Source organism: Festucalex cinctus, chromosome 4, assembly GCF_051991245.1.
Source record: "Festucalex cinctus isolate MCC-2025b chromosome 4, RoL_Fcin_1.0, whole genome shotgun sequence".
NCBI classification, from domain to species: domain Eukaryota; kingdom Metazoa; phylum Chordata; class Actinopteri; order Syngnathiformes; family Syngnathidae; genus Festucalex; species Festucalex cinctus.
Genome location: NC_135414.1, coordinates 24,668,040 through 24,692,767, shown reverse-complemented (window position 1 = coordinate 24,692,767; position 24,728 = coordinate 24,668,040). Strand labels below are relative to the sequence as shown.

The 24,728-nt window shown below is 38.1% G+C and overlaps 2 protein-coding genes across 6 annotated transcripts in view; both read left to right on the top strand.

Moving 5' to 3' along the window:
* The window catches only part of LOC144017879 (transmembrane protein 266-like), a 41,200-nt gene extending 36,360 nt beyond the window's left edge, over positions 1–4,840 (top strand). For both annotated transcript variants that reach the window (XM_077519843.1, XM_077519842.1), the window contains exons 10-11: positions 1,547–1,609; positions 2,353–4,840. In XM_077519843.1, coding sequence (XP_077375969.1) covers positions 1,547–1,609; positions 2,353–2,822 — 533 coding nt within the window. In that variant the 3' untranslated portion in view covers positions 2,823–4,840. The remainder of the gene's footprint in view (positions 1–1,546; positions 1,610–2,352) is intronic.
* Positions 4,841–15,580: 10,740 nt separating this feature from the next.
* Positions 15,581–22,789, top strand: isl2b (ISL LIM homeobox 2b). Of its 4 annotated transcripts, none has more exons than XR_013283285.1 (7): positions 15,581–15,751; positions 15,886–16,075; positions 16,163–16,428; positions 17,890–18,185; positions 20,858–21,025; positions 22,116–22,300; positions 22,404–22,789. XR_013283285.1 is itself a non-coding variant. In XM_077519841.1 (6 exons), the coding sequence occupies exons 1-6, from the start codon at positions 15,694–15,696 to the stop codon at positions 22,230–22,232; spliced, it is 1,083 nt and encodes a 360-aa protein (XP_077375967.1). In that variant the 5' UTR covers positions 15,581–15,693; the 3' UTR covers positions 22,233–22,789. The 4 variants fall into 4 exon arrangements, 2 of the variants coding, with proteins under 2 accessions (XP_077375967.1, XP_077375966.1); XR_013283284.1 differs by having other exon boundaries at positions 22,401–22,789; XM_077519841.1 differs by having other exon boundaries at positions 17,890–18,173; positions 22,116–22,789.
* Positions 22,790–24,728: the final 1,939 nt, after the last annotated feature.

The following is a 24,728-nucleotide window of genomic DNA, read 5'->3' as shown; positions in this document are numbered from 1 at the left end:
ATCAAGCGAGCACGAGATCACCGCCATTCAACCACGCACGTCGCCAAAAAAACCCCACCCACCCCCAACAAAGAGCTCTCATGCGGACCCACTTTTGTCAAGCCAAGCCCAGCCTAAACGGGCCCGGTCTATTACCTGGTGCACTCTACGGCTAATGCAGCGCCAAGCAGAGCGTGCGCCTTTCGAGCACCTGTGGCCTGAGGCACAAGACATTTCGGTCAATATTTCCTTGTAAACATTACAGATAGCTTCCATTCGGACTCGTTTGTAGTGTTTACACTGAAATGGATCAGTACCCGCAAGGGTGTTAGATCCAATTAAGCCAATTCTTTGCCTTTGTAATTAGTTCATGACACTCATTGGAATACAACATCAAGAGCTGTTGGAGTCCGTTCAAAAACAAAGAGAGGATGATCATAGAGTATTAAAATGTACATTTTCTATTGGATTGCATTAGATTTTAGAAAAATAAAAAAATAAAAAAAAATCTGTATGCGCTTATATGCGCGTGTGCATATGTGCATGCGTGTGAGTTTGTGCTCATTAATCCACCTGAAACCTGTTAAAAATCCCATACCCTTCACCTTAACCAAATTCTCCAGAGTCCCGCCAGAGTCGTGAAGTTGTCAGGAGACCAGAGGAAGAATCAAAGAAAACAAAGATGAAATAAAGTGAAATCCAGGACTAACCAGACACCATTTACGACCCACAAACCAGTTACAAACCAGAATCTTTCATCAACCCCAGAAACATCTAAATTGCAACCAATTAAGGAGACCTCAAGAGACCAGAGGAAAGACTAAAGAAAGGAAGGAAGAATGGAAGGAGATTAGATTTTGTAATATAAATTAGGGGTGTTAAAAAATCGATTCGGCGATATATCGCGATACTACATCGCGCGATTCTCGAATCGATTCAATTTAAAAAAAATCGTTTTTTTTTTGTTTTTTTTTAAAGAGCTCAGAATTGTTCATTCGGTAGTCTTACCGATTCAACGTCTTATCATCATTGCCTTTTTTTTTTTTTTTTTTTGTGTGTGTGTGTGAATCGATTTTTAAGCTTCCATTTTTAATGGAAAAATATTCAACAAAACGTCGGACTTCGGGTTAGGATTCACACCTTGAGCATGGAAGAATGTTATATGAACGGAACATTAAGCCTTAATATTTTATTTTAATGCTGTTCAAACATGAAACAGATTACAACCTCTATAAGACTGAAATTTCAGATAAATAAATAATACATTTTCATATAAATCTTACACTCTACAAGCTTACTGATTAGTATTTTCTAAATTTGAATGAAAAAAAATCGCAACAATCGACTTATAAATTCGTATCGGGATTAATCGGTATCGAATCGAATCGTGACCTGTGAATCGTGATACGAATCGAATCGTCAGGTACTAGGCAATTCACACCCCTAATATAAATATATAATTGGACATTGACCATGATGACCCATGCAAAATCAGAATACAGTGGTGTGACTTCAAATAATAACTACATCGTTCTTAATACTTCCTTGTTTTGTTGTTTTCCATCAGATCCAGTTGTACGTGATGATATGAACAACTATATCAGTCAGTACTATAGTGAAGCAAGCAGTGGTAAGTCAACCCACACTTTTTATTTATTTATTTTTTTACAGAACTTGAACTTTCAAATAGCACCATTGAATCTCACAATAAGATACATCAGTTATAATGACTGACAGTGTTGCTTTTGAGGCAGCGTGAACATTTTTAGTAGAATACTTTTATTCAGTCAAGAAATTATGAATTGGACCTCAATTGTTCATTAATTTGGTAACTTTCTCATGGAAAAGTTGGAATTCTTCAGCAAGTTTGAATCAAATTAGAAATGGTGAATTTTATTTTATTTTTTTTGTTTGATTGCTGTGGACAATATGGAATTTGGGGAAAAGTGCTCAGTGTGTATGGAGGACCAAAACTGCCAAAATTCAAAATAAATAAATGACTAAATAAATAAATGACTACATAAATAAATGACTAGATAAATAAATGACTAAATAAATAAATGACTAAAATAAATAATTGACAAAAAGTGAAAATAAAAATGGATTTATGTCCATATATATTTATTTTTTTGATAAAATTTTTGAATTATATTTTTTTTATATTCATTTTTATTTTCACTTTTAGTTATTTATTTATTTAGTCATTTATTTATTTTGAATTTTGGCAGTTTTGGTCCTCCATAAGTGTGCTGTTTCCTTGGTAACCTGAGACAGGTCCTACTGCCCCACACATCAGAGAAAGGACGGGGAGCTCTGGCAGCAACAAAGTCAACAAGACGTGATTGTTGTTCTCTTGACCTTTCTCCTTTAAAGATGGCAGGACTTGTGGCGTCGTCACAACGGCCTCCATTGACATCCACCTCCCGACCAATCACATCCAGTCCAACCCCTCTCACGACCTCAACCTCAACTACAGCTCCCACCCCTGCTGCCCGCCTTCTTTCTCGGGCCAGGACCAGAACACGGTGGTCCAGGAGCTCCTCTCGTCCCTTTCCGAGGACTCGTGCCTCGCTCGGAAAGGACTGACGGTGGATCCGGTCAACCTGAAGCTCCCCAGTCCCACCGGCTCCGAGAAGGCCAGCCCGGAGCTGGACAACAGAATAAAAGTGTTCAACCGCATGAACCACCAGGAGAGGCGGGGCCGAGGCGGGCGGGGTTGCGTCCTGATGCAAACCAAGCCGCTCATCCACCTGCAGGGCGGCGCCGCCGAGCCCTCGCTGGAGGAGAAGTACCGTCTTCTCGGTCCGGCCGACACGCCTCTGGGCCACATGTCGGACACATAGCAGCTTTTACAAGATTCACAACATTCGCTGGTCCGCCATGATGGATTTGAAGAGGAGGAGGAGATGCCCACATACAGTAGAGCACAACAAATACAACAAACCCCCATCGACGTGGACTTCAACGATGGGCATAAAATGATGTCTTGCTGTCAGGGAGGAACAACTTGGCTGATTTAGTCTTTGTTTGCTGTCGAAAGAATTAACAACTCAGGGTGTACTCACACGAGGCTACTGGAACGAAGCGTTCGAGGCTTTGGCCCGTTCCAGAGTGCCATCATTTCATGATACAAATTACTGAAACATTCCTTATGGAAGGTTCAAGTTGTTTTGTATATTTTTATTGTGCAAGTTGGATTCTATCAGGAATAACTAGAAAGAGTAGCATGGATTTTATGAGACGTACATGTGCCTTTTTGTTGTTTTTTTTTTTTAACTGTGGGTTATTTTTGAGCCATTCAATTTATTTCTGTTGTGCGAACTGGCAATTATTTATATTGACTGGTGAGAGGGGTGAGCACATTAACTCTTTGACCGCCAAAAACGATTAATGACATTTAGTGAAATCACGATGTATGCTGCCATAAGCGTTAAATAACGTCAACTAGTTTTTTTTTTTTTTGTTGTTTTTTTTTAATCAATGGCCAGTGCAACGTCTAGGTGCAGCGATCAATGAGTCAATGAGTTGTGAAATCAAAAACACCCACTACCTATGGCCAGCAGATGGCAGAACACAATATTCTGTTTACCTTGAAAGATGAGTTAAAATGCTCGAAATCGGCTGGCACAATCAATCAAAAAATAAAACACACCCACTATCCAATTGGGCGTTAGCGTGAATAACTTGTGAGAGGGGCAATTGAATTAATCACATGCTGTGTGCATTGCGTGCCATAGACTGTTTGTTTCTATTGTGCAAGTTGCCCGTTATCATGGAAAACTGCTGAGATGAGCCATCACGTTAATTTTATGATGCTAGTACCCATTTGTGACCAAGCTGCTGTGGCCTTTTGTTTTTTTTAACTTCATGGATTACTTTGAGTTTTTATATTTATTTCTACTGTGCAAGGTGGAGATTTTTTATTAATAACTGGTGAGAGGAACAATCTCTTACTAATAGTGTACATTGTGTGCCATAGATTGTTTTTGATTGTGGATTATTTTCAGTCTTTTTTGTTTATTTCGATTGTGTAAGATGCCAGTTATTATTTGACGCACCGACAAAGACAATGCAACTGTGCCAAACAAGTCGCTCTGATGTGACAAGCACAAAGTCACAAGAAGTTTTGTAAACTGTTTGTTTGTGTTGTGCGCGGTGGCGTTTTAGACAAATAACTGGTGAGAGGGGCGATCACATTAACTGATTTGCAGCCATTCTGTTCATTTCTATTGCGCACTGTGATGGTCACCATAATATTACTGTGCAAGTCAAGTGGGCTCAAGCGCAGTTCGCCTTCGTTCAAGTTAGCCAAGTGTGAGTACATCCTAAGGCCTCCATCCAGGCAGAGTCCTTCGGCCAGCATTCATCTACTTGGACGTTCAGAACATTTCCCAACCCATGAAATATTGTATTAACTTGATGCTGAATTTTCCCTTTAGTCCAGTGTCCATCCCTCGTGGACCGGAATGTGCTAATTGAACACGTTGGACATCTGGAATATAGTCACTTTGAACTGCACAGAACTTTCTACCAATCAAAACCAGCAAAGGGGCCGTTGAAGACTTCAGTGAACCTCATTGGTCAGTATTCCAAACAAAGACGCTCTTGCTCCAACTTGGAAGTTCCAACAGGTATAAAGAGTTTTTTTTCAATCGCATTTTTTTTGTTTGTTTGTTTTATTTGCGTGATCAATTTTTATCCACCTTGCTCTCTATTTCCTCGAAGAGACACAACAGGGTACATGACTGGATTCATTAACAAAGGACTCTTTTGTATCCGTATGTTTCATGACAAGATTTATACATACAGTACACATTTTGTTGTTCTTGTTGAATAAAAAAAAAAAATAGATAAAAGTTAATTGGGTGAAATGTTTGATTGGAATGAAAAGTAAGTATGTTTTTAAATGAGGCTGATTCTGAATGAAGTGAGTGAAGTGAAGTTAGTATCACGATTGTTTTAGAATGGAGAGCAAATTCTTTTGCACTTTAATGTTTGCACTTTTGTGAACTCGATATATTTGGGACAGAATGAAAGTGTGATTGATGAAAATAGCAAAATAAAACAGTATTTCTTGAACTGCTCTCAGTTTAACGAATATCTTTTAAGAAAGGAAATACTGTACTGAATGCGACATATATAAGAAACAGGATGTAAAGAATTTACCAGGAATAGCTTAATTTCTACACTTCCATAAATAATTTCAGCATCTCTGGTGCCATCGCAACACCCGATCAGCGATTTTAGTGGTCTGCCAACATTTCTGTGCACTATTTTATTATTTATTGTATGTACAATTTCAAAGAGATTACAGGAAGAGGGAGCCCACGATCAAATTTGTAATTTTGCTTTATCTCCCTTGCTCATTGTCACCATGATGCTCACTAATAATACTTGATTAACATCAGCAACTCTATTTGTACGCACTTTTAACAAATATCAATTATTCATTTTCAGATGAGGGGAGCTGTCACAACAAGCGCTAATTGGCCGACTCATTGTGCTTGTGTGAGTAAGAATCTTCTCAATTAGCACCTCCCATCATGAATCCACAAGGGGAACTGCTGGAGTGATTTGCTGCGTGTGTCGTGTTTACAAGAATCCCGACTGGTAGAAGGTAGAACTCTTAATTGGACACTTAAATTGTGGAAAATGCAATTAACTAATTGGGGAAAACACCCATAGTTAAGGTTTCAAAATAGGGCTTCAGTGTCAGATTTCATGCCTGGGCTATTGATTTAAGGGTTTTATAGGGTATCAAAGTAGTAGGGTTTCAAGTCAGGGTTAGCTGTTTCAAAATAAGATTTAATGCCAGGGTTAGGGTTTGCGTTTAGAGTTTTGAAATGAGTTGGTATCTCAAAGTGAGGTTAGGGTTTAAAAGTCAGGCTTTTGCAAGAGTTTGGTGTTTAAAATTAGGGTTTCAAGATATTGGATTTTCTGAACCTGGGTTGTTTTAAACAAGGATTAGATTTTGAAATATGGTTTTAACCGTCTTAGTTGTCAAAGTGGGGCTTCAAGGGTTTCAAATTAGTGTTACAATCTCAGGTTTGAGTTCCAAAGTAGGTCTTCAAGATAGGGTTTCACACCTGGTTTCATTAAATTAAGAAAAAAACGTGTTTTCACATTACAGGGTAGGGTTTCAAGCTCGCACTATGGTTTTACGTTTGGACTCCGAGACATGGTTAGGGTTTCAAATTTGGTTTCAAACTCTGGTCAGTGTTTTAAAGTAGAGTTTGGGTTTCAAAGTAGGGTTTTAAGCAAGGAGTAGGGTTTCAAACTCAGGCTTCAATCCAGGATGATGGCTGCAAATTAGAGTTCAAATAATGGGTTGTTTAAAAAAAAAAAAAAGGATTAGGGTTGCAAAGTAGGGTTTAAAGTTAGAAAGCGGGGCTTCAAGCCAAAGATGGGGTGTCAATTTAAGGTTTCAAGCCTGGCTTATAAGGGTTAGGGTATCAAAGTAGGGCTTTAAGACACTTTTCAAGGTTCAAACAGGGATTACTGTTCCAAAGTATGATTTCAATCTAGTCTCATGCAAGGTTTAAAAAAAAAAAATAGGGTTTGAAATTATTTGTGTTTCTAGTTGGGCTTTATTGACTTTACAAACAGTTTGAGCATTTATTTTTTATTCTATATATAGAATAAACGCTCAAACAGCTGTTCCTAAGCCACAGAACATACTGTCTTAACAACGTGACGTCACGCTCTCTCTGCCGCCTCGTCAGGTCCTTCACAACATTGAACTCTGACCTGTGATGCCTCACGCAGGCCAAGGCCCGCTTGAATAAGTCTCAGTGAGAAAATTTGCAAATACACATGAGGGGCGAACGTCCGCTTGTGACAGGTCGACGCCGCCAAGAGCTCAAATGGCTTCGGGGACGAGGAGGGTGCCGCTGGCTGTCACGTCGATGCTAAGCTAAGAAATGAAACAGTGACCATTAGGCGCTTCATTATTGACATGTTTTAATAATGGCACACGGGGAGTCACTTTAGCCGCATTAACATTACATGATCATTCTTTGCATTCTCATTAAACAAAAAGGTGATGGGAGCTCATCAAGAGATTTCATTTGAGACTTTGTGCCTCAAAAACACTTTTTAAAGCTTTTATTACACTTTTAAAAAAAATAATCAAATTAAATTATTTTCCTCGCAAATTAGTTCTATTTTTTTTAAGCACTTGTTGGTTTACATAGAGGTCCAAATCAAGTAGTAATATTTTGTCTCCTTTTTGTAGCCAAATAAGGCAACCGCACTTGAGTGTAAAACAGTACAATTCGCACTCCAGTTACTGAAAAGTCTCCAGTTGAGCACAAGTGTTGTGTGCGTATGAACATAAACATTCCCATTATGTGATTGGGATGTGAGTGCGCGGTGGTGATTTTAGCTAAACAGCTGGGTGTGTGCATTTGAGACAGGGAGCGAAAAAAAAAAAATCTAAAGTCTCATTGAGAACAAACGGAGTGACAGATTGAGAACACGTCTCACACATACACACGTCGAAGATGGAGGGTAGAAAAAAAAAATACAGCTGAATTATACATGGCGCTTTAAAAAGCTTCTCAGGTTGTCCTTTTGCAGACATTTTTCTTAAGTGCACGCCTGCTCCCAACAAGTGTGCGAGGAATCCACTCAGGAGACGGTTGTCATGGCGACAGCACTGTTTTTATTTTTTCTGGATACTTGCGATGTGGCTCTTAGGTTAAAAAGTGGGTCAGTGATAGGAAGAAAAGCTGAAAATAGTGAGTGACCATCCCTTGAAGAATATACTATTAATTATTCAATTGGCTTGTAGAAATTGAGCATATCATAATGTTAATTGAATAATTTTACAGAAGGTGTCAAATCAAGTCGCGTTTGAGTCCAAATAAATAGAGATGGAAAAAAACAACAACACGTTGTTGTTGCACGTGGTAGGTCATGTGATAAACACGAGCACAAACACGCCCTCCTGCGGGACTCCTGAGAGCTCAATTAATGATCTCCACAACATTAATTCAGCGATCCAACATGTAAGCGTGTACTTTACGCTTGGCTAGCGTCACAGCAGCTAATTTAGCAAACATTTTGGAGTAAAAAGCACTTGAGACTCTTTAGGGAAATAGACGTCGTCCGTTGGATTGTGTATTTCTTCTATCTGAGATGATCTACATATTCATATCCGATCAACACGTTTACTTACATGAATAGACAATGAGCATGTTTGGAAGACGTGTCGAAGGAATTGAATGAGGCCTACATGCGGAAGTGAGGAAAAAATTGGGCGGGTTGCTCTCTGGCTCCCCCTGCTGCTGCAAAGTGTCATTTCATTTGAAGCCACTGATATTCATAAATGTACTGAAATAAACACAGTGGAAATGTTAGAAGTGAAACTAGCGCCAACACAATTTAGGCTCACAATATGGAGACATCAATAATAAACAAATTGTTTGTGTACAGAGAAAAAAAGCTGTTTTGTACTAATAAGAAGAGACTCACCTCCAACTGCACGTTTCTGACGGTGAGTACACATTTCTCTTTCTTTCTTTCTCTTTCTTTCTTTCTCTTTCTTTCTTTCTTTCTTTCTTTCTTAAGCCATGCCACTTTCATGCATCATCAAATGGTAAGTTGTTTCCATTTTTTCAACCTATTGCCATTAATTTCACTTTGCACTTTAATGGCAGCTCGGGTAAAAGCTTTACTATAAAATGGCCGTTTTAACGTACTAAACATTGTTTAAAAAAAAAAGTTTTACTGCTATTCTTGATCATTTACAAAAAAATAAAAATAATCAGCCTTACTATATACATGATTGTTTTTTTTTGTTTTTTTTAATAAAAACAAAAACAAAACACCTGACTCAGGGAATTTGAGACAGTCAATTGTCATTGCTGCACTGCTAATGTGAATGATATGCGGTTTGTGTCACATCTGTTTGGCCCTCTGGGGGCCCCTGCTGGGTAAGGGGCCCCAAGCAATTGCCTGCCTTGCCTAATGGCAAACCATGCCTCTGGGTATCAGGTCGATACAATCAGGAACTAGAAATGAGAAGAAAAGAAAATTGCCATTAATTTAAATGGAATTGTAAGGAAAATGCTGTATTGAGATTTATGTCTTTCTTTAAAATTATCTCTAATTATTGTTTTTTTTTATGTATCAAACATACAATTATGCTTATGAGAACAACTGTACTAGTAGTATTGGTGCTTGGTATCGGTATCTGTGACTACTCAAGAGTTGAGTACTCGTAATCGGTATCGGACTGGGAAAAAAAGTGGTTATAGCGCATCCTTTTCTTAAAGAGGAATTCTCTTTGCATGATGTCCTTTGGTGTAAAAACATGATAGTAGAGCATTCAATTGCACTGCTCCGAGTTCCAATAAATGGCCTAATTTCCCAGGTTTTCCAAATGCAACGTTTTCTCTCGAGCACTCCTGACATATTTGTACTCAGTTGGTCTACGACTTTGCGACACAATTCCAAATTTGTGCTCAGCTTCACTTGCCTCGGCCCCGGGCTCAATCACAGTGTCCCGGGTCGGTCTTTGGGTGCCGTGTGTGTGTGGGTGTGGGTGTGTGTGTGTGTGTGTGTGTGTGTGGGGGGGGGGGGGGGGGGGGGGGTAGCCGGCAACATTTCCATGCGGCCTCTGGGGAGTCGCACAGCAATTGCTCTCAGCTAAATGCACTCACATATGAATATTTCAGTACAATTTAATGTTGCGGCTACAGCCCCACTGGAGCAGAGCATCAATTTGTGAACACAGTTCTGCTGGAGTTAAAAGCCGGGCCGGATAATACGCTATGAAAGCCACTGTCAATCCAAAGGGACGCACAAACACACACGCACGAAAAAGGAACTGCACTTCACTCGGCCTGCAGAATACAAACTGCAGCTTTTTTTTTGGGGGGGGGGGGGGGGTGGCAGTGGGCGGCCGATATTTGTTGTGGTGGGGTCGCTCAATTTGCCAAGCTTGGACAGTTTTCCCAGAAGCTGTGGCTGCTTGCCATTTTCTCCACGCACACACACACTCACTCACACACATATTTGGGCACACAGCTGGAGTAGGGAGAAAATCCGTCGTGCACCTGCTGTCTTGTTAATAAAATACCCCAAAGTGATGCTAAGACGTCTTCTTTCACACAAGCGTGCCTCCTCTCAGGTGTGAGAACATCATCAGTGCATGCCACCCAAAGAGACATCCAAAAAAAACAAAAAACAAGTGAGTATTTTCATGAAAGCATCTTTGTGGTGCATGCACACTAGTGTTTGATTTGTTTGTTTCATTTCCTAATTCAGAGACCCAACTAGCATGGATGGATGAATGATGGATAGATTTCTATTTTGCAACATGGCTCAAAATGAAATTGCACCTCACAAATGTGGAGGTGCCCCAAAAAAGCAAAACATTTTTTGGCTTTAAAAATTTGGTGCCCAATCCAGCGTTATTAAAATTTTTGAATTTTTCATTTTAGTTAGTTTTTATTTAGATTTTAGTTTTTGTTTTTCTATTTTTTTTTTTTTTTTTTTTAGTTAATTTTAATTCGTTTTCAGGGTGGTTTTGTTACTTTTAAATAGTTTTAGTTATTTAATAAATGCTTAGTTTTAGTTTACTTTTAGTTTCAGTATTATTTTTAGTTTTTTTTTTTTTTCCTTTTAAATGTGTATTACTTGTGCGCAATATTAACTCATTCACTCCCAACCATTTTCACTTAAGTGTTTTCCTGGATTTTGACTAATTTTTCAAAGCCCGTGAAATATTATGTTCCATAGCTATAAAAATATGGAACATACCAATAGAGAGATTAGAGTCTCTTCTATTATCAGATAAAAAAAGTATATTCCTATCCGTTTCCACTGTGCAGCAATTAGCAATAGAACATGGCTAAGTTTCGTTTTTCACAATTCTGCTTAGAACTGTGGGAAAACTGTGGGAGTTTTAACATGGCCTGGTTGATCTCTTATACTCTGCTGCCACTCAACCATTTTCTACAGTAGAGAGACTGCATAAAAGCCTTCTCTATGCTCTGGCATAAAAAAACAAAAAAATTATAAATACGTCTTTGGGACACTTAAAACATTTAAAATATGACGTATTTATACGTTTTTGGGAGCTAATGAGTTAATTAAATAAAAACCACCATGGGAGCGACGTCATATGAAAGTGCCAACTGAGTGCTGAGAAGTGCTGACTGACGACGTTGTTGTGACTTGGGTGCATCGGCCTCATCGAAGTGACACAGCCTCTTGTTGGAGATGCCCACAATCAACAAGCCGATGTGGCGGCCCTACAAGACATTTGTAAACTCAAGCCGGCGCCTGACAGTTACACTAATAAGGTAATAATGGCCGCCTCCACAATGCCGCGCCGCCCTGAGGCGCCAATCAAAAATTAATCCTAATCATCGTGTGAATGCTGCATTAACTCCGCACGCGTGATAAATTATAAATCTGCAACATGCTTCTCCCCCTCACAAGGGCCTGGACCGCATGAGGAATTCTTTTCCACATACAATAAATAGCGATAATGACGTATTTCGTTTCAAATCGTTGATGATGGGTGTTTACATATTTCAACACTTCTGATTGCTTGCGTTAATTCCATTTGGAGCTGATGGATCGTTAAAATCAGACACAAAGTACAATTTTTTTTTGTTCTAATGAATCATTTAAAGCATCTAAATTACAGAGAAACCTAAGATGGAAGCACGGTGGTTTAGTGGTTATCGTAAGTGCCTCACAGTCGAGTGGTTTCGGGTTTGAAATGCTGCTCAGGTTGTCCTGTGTGCAGTAGGCATGTTCTCCCAGCGCTTCTGTGGGTTTCCCCGTTCCAAAAGAACACAAACATCTGACCAAACACCGTATAACTCTGACAAAAGGCCGCAAGCTTGATGTTAACACACAGTGCAGAACATAGATGGGCTAATAAAACTAGCGTTGGTTGCAGAAACACACCGTGTATTCTTTGTGCTCGGTGAAAAGCAGCTTAGTCGCGATGGTCTTCTTCTCTTTCATATTATACTACCCCCTAGAGGCACACAATGAGCAGCACAATGCCCATGAAACTATCATGATGCATTAACTGTTTGACATTCAAATTGATTATGTTTTTATAAACTCATTTGCTCCCAATAACGTGTAAATACGTTTTTTAATGTTCTAAGTGTCCCAAAGACGTATTTATACGTTTCTTTTATTTATTTTTTTATGCTAAAGCATACAAAAGGCTTTGATGCAGCCTCTCAACTGCAAAGAACGGTTGCAGAAATGGTAGTTATTACACAAACGGCCAGTAGGTGGCAGCAGAGCAAAGGAGATCAACCAGGGCCATGTAGAAAAAAGCTCAATTACTTACAATTTTGAATAGATTTGTGAAAACTGATTAACTTAGCTCTCTTCTAATGCTAATTGCTGCATAACGGAAACAGATAGAAACATACTTTTTTTCTGATGAAAGAAGAGACTTTAATCTTTCTTTTGATAGGTTCCATGCTTTTATAGCAATTGAACACAATATTCTGTGGGCCTTGCAAAATCAGTCAAAATCCAGTAAAACAGCCGGGAGCGAACGGGATTGCTCCTGTGAAAATGGCTGGGAGTGAATGTTAAGTACAATTTTGTAAATTTACTTTTTTTTTTTTTTTTTTTTTAAGTTACTTTTTATTTAAGAACAGATTAATGTTTTTTTCCATTCACATCAATGGGAAAAGATCATTTGAGATTTGAGATAAGTGTTTTTGAGTTACAAGCATGGGCATGGACCACATTGAACTTGGAAGTCAGGGCACCACTGGATGTTTTTATGTATCTGTATTTGTTAAGAGACCAGCATGTAGATTAGGGGTGTCAAATTCATTTTAAATTCATGGGTCTCTTTCACTCAAATTGATATAAGTAGCGACAGATCAAAATATTTAATTATTTTGGTGCAAATAATTACACATATATCCTGAAAATATTCACATTTATTATTACTGAGGGTAATCAGAATTTCTTAAAGAGATACTTATTTAGCCATTTTTGGCAGTCAAACTTTAATATTTTGCCTACATAAATTTGATATTTTCATTATTTTTCATGTACAATTAGTACGTACCTTTAAAAACACATTTTGCAACTTGCTGTCGACTGAAAATGACATCACGAGGGTTCAGGTAACCAATCACAGCTCAGCTTGTGAATGTCACATGACCAGACCTAGAAAGCAGGTGAGCTGTGATTGGTTACCTGAGCCCTTGTGATGTCATTTTCAGTCGACAGCAAGTTGCAAAATGTGTTTTTAAAGGTACTAATTGTACATGAAAAATAATTAAAGTGTCAAATTAATTATAGACAAAATAACTTTTAATTGCTATAATGGGCTAAATAAGTGAAGTATCTTTTTAACAACGAGTGTTTTTTTTCAGAATGTCATTTAAGTGGTCCGGCCAGATTGGACCCCCTGAATTTCAATATGTGGTTTACAAAAAAACAAAACAAAACAAAAAACTTAAAAACAAAAACAAAAAAACCCGAAACGAAATGAAATTATTATGTAAATTAAGATGTACATTTTTTTTTTTTTAAATGGAGAAAAATGATAAGCACTGTGAATAACTAACGTGTCTGGCAATACAATGAAGGCAGAGTGCCATCCCAATGTAAAACATTGAAGCGAATGTGGCACTGCAGGAAATTCCGTCAAGTGGCCAGGGAGACACACCCACAAACACAAGTCCAGACATGAGTCCGTTGCCAAAGTTTAAGTGGATGCTGTGAGTGTTGCATGCATATTTGATGACGTTAATGGCCCCGTCAAAGCTTGATTCGACATTCTTTTGGGAGCTTTGTCATGTGATTTGGGCAGCAAAAAGCTCTTGAACGACGTGTTCGGTCCGCCATTAACAGGTCACAGACAGTCATGTGACCCTTTGTGTGACATTCTTAATCAAAGAACTACAAACAGGTGTCAAGAACTCCCGGCATGTTTTTCGATGTTTCCCTCCTCCATCACACCTGATTCAAATGATCAGCTAAACACCAGTAGAAGCGGTTTACATCGACATGCCATCATTTGCATTTCATTTGCATATTTGTGATACTGCTTTTTCTTTTTGGTTTATTTTCTATTTCGATTCTATTTTGTCACATATTTGTGATACTTCAAACTGAAATAGAGGCAAAACTGTGAAAACAAACATTTGTTTTTAATGAATAGAAGACACTTTATTCACAACAATATGCAAACAAATGAGAGCGTGACGAATGATCTTAACTTTCAATTCCTATCACGATTTTTGTAATAATAATCAAATCAAATCAAAGGGAAAACTGTCAGCCGCAGTTATTCCATTGAATTGCAATTAAATAAGATGGAGTCAGTTGAATGCATGCAAATTGAATCGAAAGGCCATTAGAGAAATGTGAGCTGACAGTACGTGACTTCACTTAAACACATTACAACTCACAATAATGTGCAATTCAATTTGCCTGAAATGCATCTGATTACTCCTGAAAGTACAACTCCCTTATAGGAATGCATTATTAAGACACACAATTCAATTGATTTATGTTTTGTTAACTTTTGTAATATTCATGTTGCATATATTTCTGTGCAATGACTGGAAAGAACAGTGCCATTACAGTTCAAGTTACACCGGCCAGCACTGATTCTGAACAGCTTGCAGATTAGGCTGACATGGCAACATGTAGAAGCAGAAATCTGATTGGGGGGAGGGGAAAAAAAAAACATCCACATTGACTGAAGTGTGCAGCCAGAAGTAAAGTTAAAAATAAAGATAGTATATTGGCACACTACTATTTTGTAATCACGTTTTGGATTCCTTTCAAGTAAACAAATTGACAAAATGTATTTGATTAGACATATTTACATTTTGTAAATAACCATTACTCAGTAGAACTGCAGCCAATAAGTTGTATTTGCATCTGTTAACATTGACTCAAGAGCATGTAACATCATTTGCCAGCCTGATGATGTCAGTGTCGACTGACGAGAAAAACCCAATAAAGTGAAGTTGCAACATATGAACGCTAGATGTCCTTCTTGTGCAGATGAGTTGTGTGTCGTCTTACTATTTAAACCAGTCAGGAACCAACGTGCCTCTTTTCTTTCTTTCTTTCTTTTTCTTTCTTTCTTTCTTTCTTTCTTTCTTTCTTTCTTTCTTTCTTTCTTTCTTTCTTTCTTTCTTTCTTTCTTACAATTGTATTTCATCATTTTGAGCTGGTTGTTAGTAAACATTGATGCCTCGGCTGCTATAGTAGTGCTATAACCACAATAATAAACGTATTGTTTAATTATATCAGATAGATAGATAGATAGATAGATAAAATGGCTTATATTAAATTATAAAGACAACAATATTGATATTATACATAGTAATTTAATAATATCAAATAAATAATGGCCATTTTGTAATAATAGTCTAATACTACTACTACTACTAATAATAATAATAATAATAATCACCTATTAATGTGTATTGTTTTGGTCACAAGGAAAAGGGATTGGAGGGTCGTGCTCGGACGCGGTGACGTCACAGCTGCAGCGCGTGGGACCCTGCAGCCTCTTCACCGGTCCCCCCTCCCTCCCTCCTCCTCTTGGTCTTCCTCACTCCTCCTCCTCCTGGACGTCGCGCCTGCCCTGCAGTCAGTCGGGGTTTGTCCCAAGTTGTGAGGGAGGCAACCTCTCACTCACTTCATCTTTTTTTGTGCACTTCCAGCTCGCCCCTTCCTCCTTCCTGTATGGTGGATATTATTTTCAGCTCTTCTTTCTTGGGTGATATGGGGGATCATTCCAAAAGTAAGTATAAGGGCGAGACTTGATTTGATGGAATCACGCATTTTTGTAACAATGTTTGATTGCAGTCACCATATGTTGCATTGTCGGTTAAATCGACTTTCTAAATGACTTTGGTGCTATTGTGCGGTGTGCAGAGAAGCCAGGATTCGCCATGTGTGTGGGATGCGGAAGCCAGATCCATGACCAGTACATCCTGAGAGTCTCCCCGGACCTCGAGTGGCACGCAGCCTGCCTCAAGTGCGCCGAATGCAGCCAGTACCTGGACGAGAGCTGCACTTGCTTCGTGCGGGACGGCAAGACCTACTGCAAGAGAGACTACGTCAGGTAACGCGCCTACAGAGGCCCAAAAAAACGCGTCCAAAATCGGTTCAAATATATTTGTTTGTTGATGTTTCCCCTCCCGGCCCGCAGGTTGTTCGGCATCAAGTGCGCCAAGTGCAACCTGGGCTTCAGCAGCAGCGACCTGGTGATGAGGGCCCGCGACAACGTTTACCACATCGAGTGCTTCCGATGCTCGGTGTGCAGCCGCCAGCTGCTGCCCGGCGACGAGTTCTCTCTGCGGGACGACGAGCTCCTGTGCCGGGCCGACCACAGCCTGCTGCTGGACAGAAGCTCCGCCGGAAGCCCCGTCAGCCCCGGACACAACATGCACTCTAACAGAGCCATGCACCTGGCAGGTCCGAAAACGCTCGAGCAACAGGACTATTTATTTTATTTTTTTATTTTTAGACCTTTGGCATTATTTTTTTAAAATTATTATTATTATTATTATGAAGTCATATGTGCACTTATATTTTATTTAGTAGGCATGTTTCAATGTACGGACTTCTTGTCACTTTTTAATCGCTATAAATATGTTTTAAAAATGTTACTAAAAAAATTATAACATATTAATCATAATCCTAAAGAGAGTGGTAGTATTATTGTCACAAAAAGGCCTCGTGTTACAATAGGAAAACCTCAACATGTTTGAAAAAGAAATAGTAAATAATATTGAGATGAATGCAAACCGTTTATGTAAATTACAAAAATGAATAGATCCAGTAATATGACTTTAATAATATAATAGTTAACATAGTGCGAGGTTGCACGTGCTGTATATGAATCTTGATTTAATGTCTTTAAGTTATGATTTTTATTTTTAGTGATCGCAGTGAAAAACAGGGAAAAAAAAATCTGAAAATCTGATATATATATATATATATATAAACATTTAAATAAAAACAACACGTATTATTGAAAATAGATATATTTTAAAATAAATAACAGGAGTACAGTATTCGGCATCATTTTTTATTGTTTTTATTTATTGTGATATGACTAATCCCTTTTTTATATTGTAGGCTTCTTGTTGTTTAATTTTTGTTTAGGTAAAAAAAAAAGAAAAAAAAATGGCCACTTATTTTTTAAGGTAAAATTTTGTTGAAAAAAACAAAACCCTAAAACGTAAAAATTGACATATCACAAATTGTCAAAAACGGTAAGATAAACTTTAGAAATCAATCGTGCCGTTTGTCAGCTTGTGTTGGAGTGCCGGCTAAATTGTCATAATTGATCCCATTAAGGCGAACCGCTGTCATTATCTGAATAAGCTGCTATTACGCGTGTGCGCGCGCGCGCGAGAGTGCACGTTTGTGTGAAAGCTGTCAACTTCAACAGTTTTTACTCACGAAAAATGAAACCATGCTGACGTTCTTTCCTTTTTTTTTTAAACATTCAAAATAAGGTTAGATCATAAACATAACATGAAACATGGCAAATTGCTTTTTTTTTTTTTTTTTAAATATACATTCAAAATAGGGTTAGATCATAAACATAACATAAACCATGGCAAATTGCTTTTTTTTTTTTTTACTTAAAAATAGTGTTACATTTCTATAGCGACTGTTGTGAAGTTGTACAATTTTTTTTAATGCTTAATGCGCGTGCGTAAGGGTCTGTTTTAGATCAGAAATATAAACAATGATCTGTAAAATGTTCATGTAGCGATTTTCACGCTGCGGCTCGGTGCGCTGGTGATTAGCACATCCGCTTGACGTCGGAGGTTCGAATCCAGTTTTTCCGGCCTTGCGCCAGTTTCACAAAAGCTTCACCGGAGCCTTTAACGGACCCGCGGCTTTCCTCCTCCTCCGCCGCAGAGCCGGTGACGGTGCGGCAGGCCCCGCATCGCAACCACGTGCACAAGCAGTCGGAGAAGACGACGCGGGTGCGGACGGTGCTGAACGAGAAGCAGCTGCACACGCTGCGGACGTGCTACAACGCCAACCCGCGGCCCGACGCGCTCATGAAGGAGCAGCTGGTGGAGATGACCGGCCTGAGCCCCAGGGTCATCCGCGTGTGGTTCCAGAACAAGCGCTGCAAGGACAAGAAGAAGTCGCTGCTCATCAAGCACCTCCAGCAGCAGCAGCACAGTGATAAGACTGTAAGCATCTTCGTAAGTCCAACACGATTCCTTTTACTTCTTCCTGAACGCTTCATTCTTTGCATGCTCATGTCTTTTGTTGGCTTTGCTCTCAATCAAGGCGTGCAGATATAAACAACGCTAAGACTAAAGAAAACAGCGGGGTGGGGCAACAAAACAAACAGAAAAAAATAGACAAATATATCAGGCTAAACAACATGAATAATGATATTCAAAGCTGTAAAGGTGCAGTGATTTCTTAAGATCAGACATTTCCTGCAAAAAACCCCCAAAACATTCTCATATCATATTCTGGCATATTTTCTGCACATTAAATTGCAATGCATGCAAGGAGCATGGAGTGTAATGAATGAAATGCTTATTTGGCCAAAAATATCCAACATGGATTTAGGGGGCATTTTATTATTACTATTTAAAAAGCTAATGTAATATTACAAAAATACGTATTTATTGAAGTGCTTGCAGCTGATGTGATGCATGTAGAGGGCTAATGCTAATTCTCATAGCCAGTTGGGCTCTTCTGCAACATTGCAGTACAAATATAAAATGTAAAATATGCATTAGTTAAAAAGGCCAAACCACACAATTCAATAATCAATAATACAATATTACATTTACAGTATAAATCTACACTCAGTCATGTTGCAGTACATCAATCTAAAAACAAAGACAAAAAATTATTAGTTCCGTAATGTCATACAAAATACACTAGGTTGAGTAAATGGTGTGCATTTGATTACTATTACAAAGTATTGTTAACAATATTTCAGCGATGGACAAACTTTGAGCCACATTTATTGATTTATTTTCAATGTGGGCCACCTCATTTGTAAATGAAGTAAAATTGAATTAGAAAAAAAAAAAACAGTTAATATGTGCTTGTCAACGCAAATAGTTTACTTTTAATAAGAACATAATATTGTGCTGTTTATTATTTGTTACATTCAAATTAGTTGACCAATTATTTAGTAAATTGTTATTTATAAAATTTTTAGTAATACTTTTTTTTAAAATTTAAAATATATCAACCAATTATTTAAAGAGAATAATGAACTTAAAAAATATATATTTTATATAAAGAATATAATATAAAATATATATATTTTTTAAATTAATTAATTTTGACGAGATTAAAAAAGGGAGTGGGCTATATGTGGATCAGGCCATATATACTTTCCTCACCACTGCGCTCATGATGCAAACTGGTAGTAATGTTCACTTTCGAGATGTCACGTTGAATATTGTGTTTGTGAATGTTGTCTTATTCTCATTGTGAGGCAGTCAACACATTAGAAACAGCTGCTTGCACTGCATGCTGCAATTAATACCTGACGTCAATCATTATTAATCACGATTTAGTTAGGGTGGATAATGGTTAGCATGCATGCCTCACAGTTGTAATGTTCGAATCATTCGTATTTGAATTGGATGTTTTATTAGATTATGTATTAGCACGGTGTGGCAGTGGTTAGCACATCTGCCTCAAAGTTCTGAGGATCTGGTTCAAATCCCGCTTCCAGCTACATTCCAGAATCATGCATGTTAGCTTCTGAGTGAAGACATCAATAAGATAGTCTTGCTAAATGTTGCTAATATGTGCAGGAATTAACAAGGACACAAAACAGCATATGAAAAGTTCTGGATGGTGGAAAGAATGGAAGATTTCACCCTCTTGAGGAGGAGGGCAATAGAAAATTAATGGCTGCATGTCATTAAATCGTGTAGGTGTACCTAATATTGTGGCCAGTAAGCTCCTTTCACACTCCTGTCATGTTTTGTTTTTGCATATTTTGCTCTATCGCTGGTCTGTACCAGGTGTCCCAAAAATGTGCACACTTATAAAAAAAAAAAATTGATATTTTGAAGAATTGACATTCTCAGTCATGTTGGAGGAAGCCCGGAATGCTGTGAGCAGGCAGGAGTGTGACGCTTTTACACTCACATCAACCGCCATGTTGTGTTGAAAGCAATTGTCACTGGCCGATTATTATTTGAACACATCACACTTTAGACTGCGGCTGATGTCATCCAATTGTGTGAAAAGTTTGCGTCGATATGTTGCTTTGCTGTGTTCTGAGTCAATATCATCAAGTGCCTTTGCTGTCCTCATCTCGATCACACACTTGTCACTCGTCATCAACGTGGAGCAGAATAAAGACATTCTGATTATTTGAAGTGGACAAACACTTGCTCAGAAACGACTACAATTAATGGTCAATATTTTCAAATTGGTTTCCTCTGTTAATGCAATGAGTAGCTGAATGACACACAATCAAGTTTTTTTTTTTTTTTACGGTCCAAAACAATTCATCATCATAACATTTTGCATGTAGTCAAACTGCTGTCCACCCTGTCATCACAATGACAGGCGAGCCGGCCCTTTAAGAACTTCTCTGTCAGTGAAATATCAATCGATATAAAACCTTTCACAAATTTGAAAGATATCTGATAGTTAGCCCGCTAACCAAATCATGTTGCTAAGTCAGGCTCCACCCAAATGCTGACACGAGCTAAAAAAAAAAATGTCCACCCCGTCAGCGTGCTCACATATTTGAATACTTGGACATCTCAAAGGCACTTTATGCAGATATCGACTCGTCACTCCTGACGTGGCAGTTTGGCACAATCTTGGCATAAAAGTCAAAACATATCCGAGTGACGCCGATTTCTGAACGGGCCATCAGAACCTGCAGGGCCTGACGGGAACGCCCCTGGTGGCCGGCAGTCCCATCCGGCACGAGAGCACGGTGCAGGGAAACCCCGTGGAGGTCCAGACGTACCAGCCGCCTTGGAAGGCCCTCAGCGAGTTCGCCCTGCAGAGCGACCTCGACCAGCCTGCCTTCCAACAACTGGTACATCCATCCATCCATCCATCCATCCATCCATCCATCCATCTATCTATCTATCTATCTATCTATCTATCTATCTATCTATCTATCTATCTATCTATCTATCTATCTATCTATCTATCTATCTATCTATCTATCTATCTCTCTATCTATCTATCTATCCATCTATGTATTCTATCTATTAGGGATGTAACGATAAGCGCAATATCGTGAAATCGTGATCTTAAAACTGCCACAATATGTTCACAATATTTAAAAGAACTACATCTGTAAAAAAAAAAAAAGAAGGTCAGGTTGATTTCCATTCGTGCAGTTCTAGTACCCTCTCATGGCTAGTTTTTTTTTTAGTGCAATTTAATTTTCATTAGGGATGTTTTGGCCCTTCTATGTTTAAAATCTACACTAATTGTCAGATAAAGGGGAACGCAATATGCCTGTGAAGCAAGCCATTATGTGGAGGAACTCAATGTGTGCGTGCATTAACAACATAATGTAATAATAATAGCACAATAATAAAACATAACAATAATAACATAACAATGTAATGTACAAAAGCACAATAGTTTTTTTTAAGTTTTTTTAGTTTTTTTAGTATGAGCTCATTCTTTTTACAATATTGTGACCTTTTTTTAAATATCGCCAACCTTCCCACAATATCTTGATAATTATCATATCGTGAGCTTCAAATCGTGATAATATCGTATTGTGACATTTGGATATCGTTACATCACTACTATCTATCAGATTGGTTCAAAATCAAATCAAAAACATACAACAAATTATGGCGTATCAGTTTTGAAAAAAAAAATCTTGCAGAATCTCAGTGTTATTATTTATTACACATGACAATTTAAAATTTTTGTACATATTTTCACAAGAGTCCTGGAAGTTAACACATATGATTTGCTTTTGCGGGCCACATAAAATCATGTAATGGGCCAAATCGGCCCCCCCCCCCCCCCAGGCACATTAGTAAATGTGCTTTACATTTAAAAAATATATATGAATACAATTAAATTTAATATTGTAATAAATAAATAAATAAAAATAAACAAGAAAATGTGGAAATACAAAATAATGTTTGTGTCTGCAGGTGTCTTTCTCCGAGTCAGGCTCTCTGGGCAACTCGTCAGGAAGTGACGTCACATCCTTATCTTCGCAGTTACCGGATACCCCCAACAGTATGGTACCGAGCCCGGTGGAAACGTGAAAGCTGTGACCTCCGCCCCTGCAAATGTTGCAGCATGAAATCCTCCTCCTTAATTCCCCCTCTTGCATGTGAGCAGCTCATCACATCGACCATTCAAAAAAAAAAAAAAAAAAAAAAAAAAAAGTAAAAAGGATTTTTCTTCTTTTTTGATTCCCAATCGTGGAGGAGAAGATGGACGACCAACTGGCGATGTTGCATGAAGAAAGATGTACAGAGGCTTTCCATGTTGGATTTACAAGCAAACCTCCATGATGAGACTTGAACACTTTGGAAACACTTCTCGGACTTCAGTCACCCTTCATTGTGATCTTTACGTGTTTTCTTGTTTCCTCGACGTCATCTCTTTTTTTTTTTTTTTTTATACGTTGGACTCTGTCTTAAACGCTGAGCATGAACAATATGGAAAGAAAAAAAAATATTCGTGTTGTAAAATACAAGCTTGTTTGAGCTCCTCGAACAAACAGAAGAACTAAATTATTGTTATATTATTTATTGTTTAGGAGGGCGATTCGTAAAGGGAATATTAACTGATCGAAATAAAAAAGATGAATACACAAGTTACGTGTACGTGTGTGATTTGAATTGCACAAATTAAAATACGTCATAAATTATTTCGATTTTTTTTTGTATTCCCGCCATAAATAAAAATACTAAAAAAATAAATAAATAAAAATAATAATAATAATAACCTAAAACTGACTGTTGTTGCTCCTGTTGTATCAACTCAGCAGCCATTTTGCCTCGACCCCTTGAAAGTGGATGCTCGCTGTCCTTTTGACCACAGAGAAGAGACGAGAAGGAAGGGAAAAAAAAAAAAAAAAAAAAAAAAAGAGCTGCTTGCTGCCGGCTCTGTGCAGACGGCGGCCAGCGCTCGGCTTATCTGCTTTTGGCATCAGCCGATACACACTACCGACGCACGCACGCGCACGCGCACACGCACCCTAAAGCAAGGGAGCATGCAGAGTAAATCTTTCATGTTTTTTTTTTCTCTTTTGAAATTACACGTTTTTGAGCCGTTAGGTGTGTTTTAAAACGTCGTCTTAAAGCACAATAAACTAAATTGTGCAAAAAGCAACAAACGACATTTTAAATTGTTAAATAACTGTTTTGTTTTGGATTTGTTTTTGAAACAATAATTTACGTGTATGTGCATTCAATAAACCGCGCGCCATATTGAGTGCGTTTTTTTGTGTGTGTGACGTCAGTGTTTAACGGTGAGATCGAAAGACTGAAGGCAGATAAGAGACGTGTAATTGGGCTCCCACCCCGCCTCCCAAAATAAGATACGTAAACAATGCAGCTGGATTAAGATAAAGGAGATAAGTGCAGAATAACAACGGCCTTTAAAACAAAAAATGCAAAGCTTGTTCAAGTGGCCGCGCGTTCTAAAACAAATTTCACGAAGATGGACATTTTGGAGTGGCCAAAATTATTCTTTCATTTATTTCTTTTCTTTTTAAAAATGTATTTTGCAATTATTTCTAAATGTACATCAATTTCATAAATTTATTTTCAACTTTCTAATGGCAGGAGCGCTCATTTCCGCCTCAAAATCCACCACAAACATTTTTTTTTTGTTTTAAACGAGGAACAACATCCAACCCCTTTTTTAAAACAATTAAAAATAAATTGTAATAATGGTTTAACATCAGCAGCCATTCACCTTTAAACCACGCAGATCAATATTTACTAAAAATACAATTTTTTTTGTTAATATTCGAAAAATATTGTAATTATTGAAATGTAATTTTAAAGAGCCCATGTGGCTGGATACAGTGATCATTTTCATCTTAAACAAAAATATACTTTTTGGATACGAAAATACATTTAAAACAATAAAGAACTGTTCGGAATTTTATTTATAATAATTTGTGTAGCTTATTATTATTATTATTATTATTATTATTATTATTTATCTAACTGTAGGCTGGCATGCAGAAGCACATTTGCTCTTCCAAATCAAGCGAACATATTTTTAGGCTGTCTATCGTTGATGCAAAAACAATTATCAAATAATCACATTAAAAATGTTCACGGATCAATTAATGAATTGGGACAAATAGTTCATCTTACAAGCAAATTAAATTGAGTTCATCTAAATTGTTGTTTGGCGGGCGGTTTCCTTCAATAACATCCAATTAAAACAACAGTCGGGAGCGCGCATGCACGGAATTACGCGCATGCACAGTCGTCGTGCGCTCTCGCATCAGGCTGGAAGCGGACGTGACAGTAACGCGGTGACGTCACCACGTCATGAATGATTGAAGGAAAGAGGCTCCGTTTAGAGATGTGACGTCATCCCGTCATTGGCAGCAGGCCGTGGGTAATTAGATCACCTCAAGACACACACACGCGTTGCTCGCTTTATTATGACTGATATCATTTTGTTTTTTTTTTTTTTGGTCAGCTATCGCATTCTTGAAACATTTCACGGACATTGATAAGGATTATTATTGCATTAATTAAATGTGTAATGGGTTGTAAAACTCCCCCAAA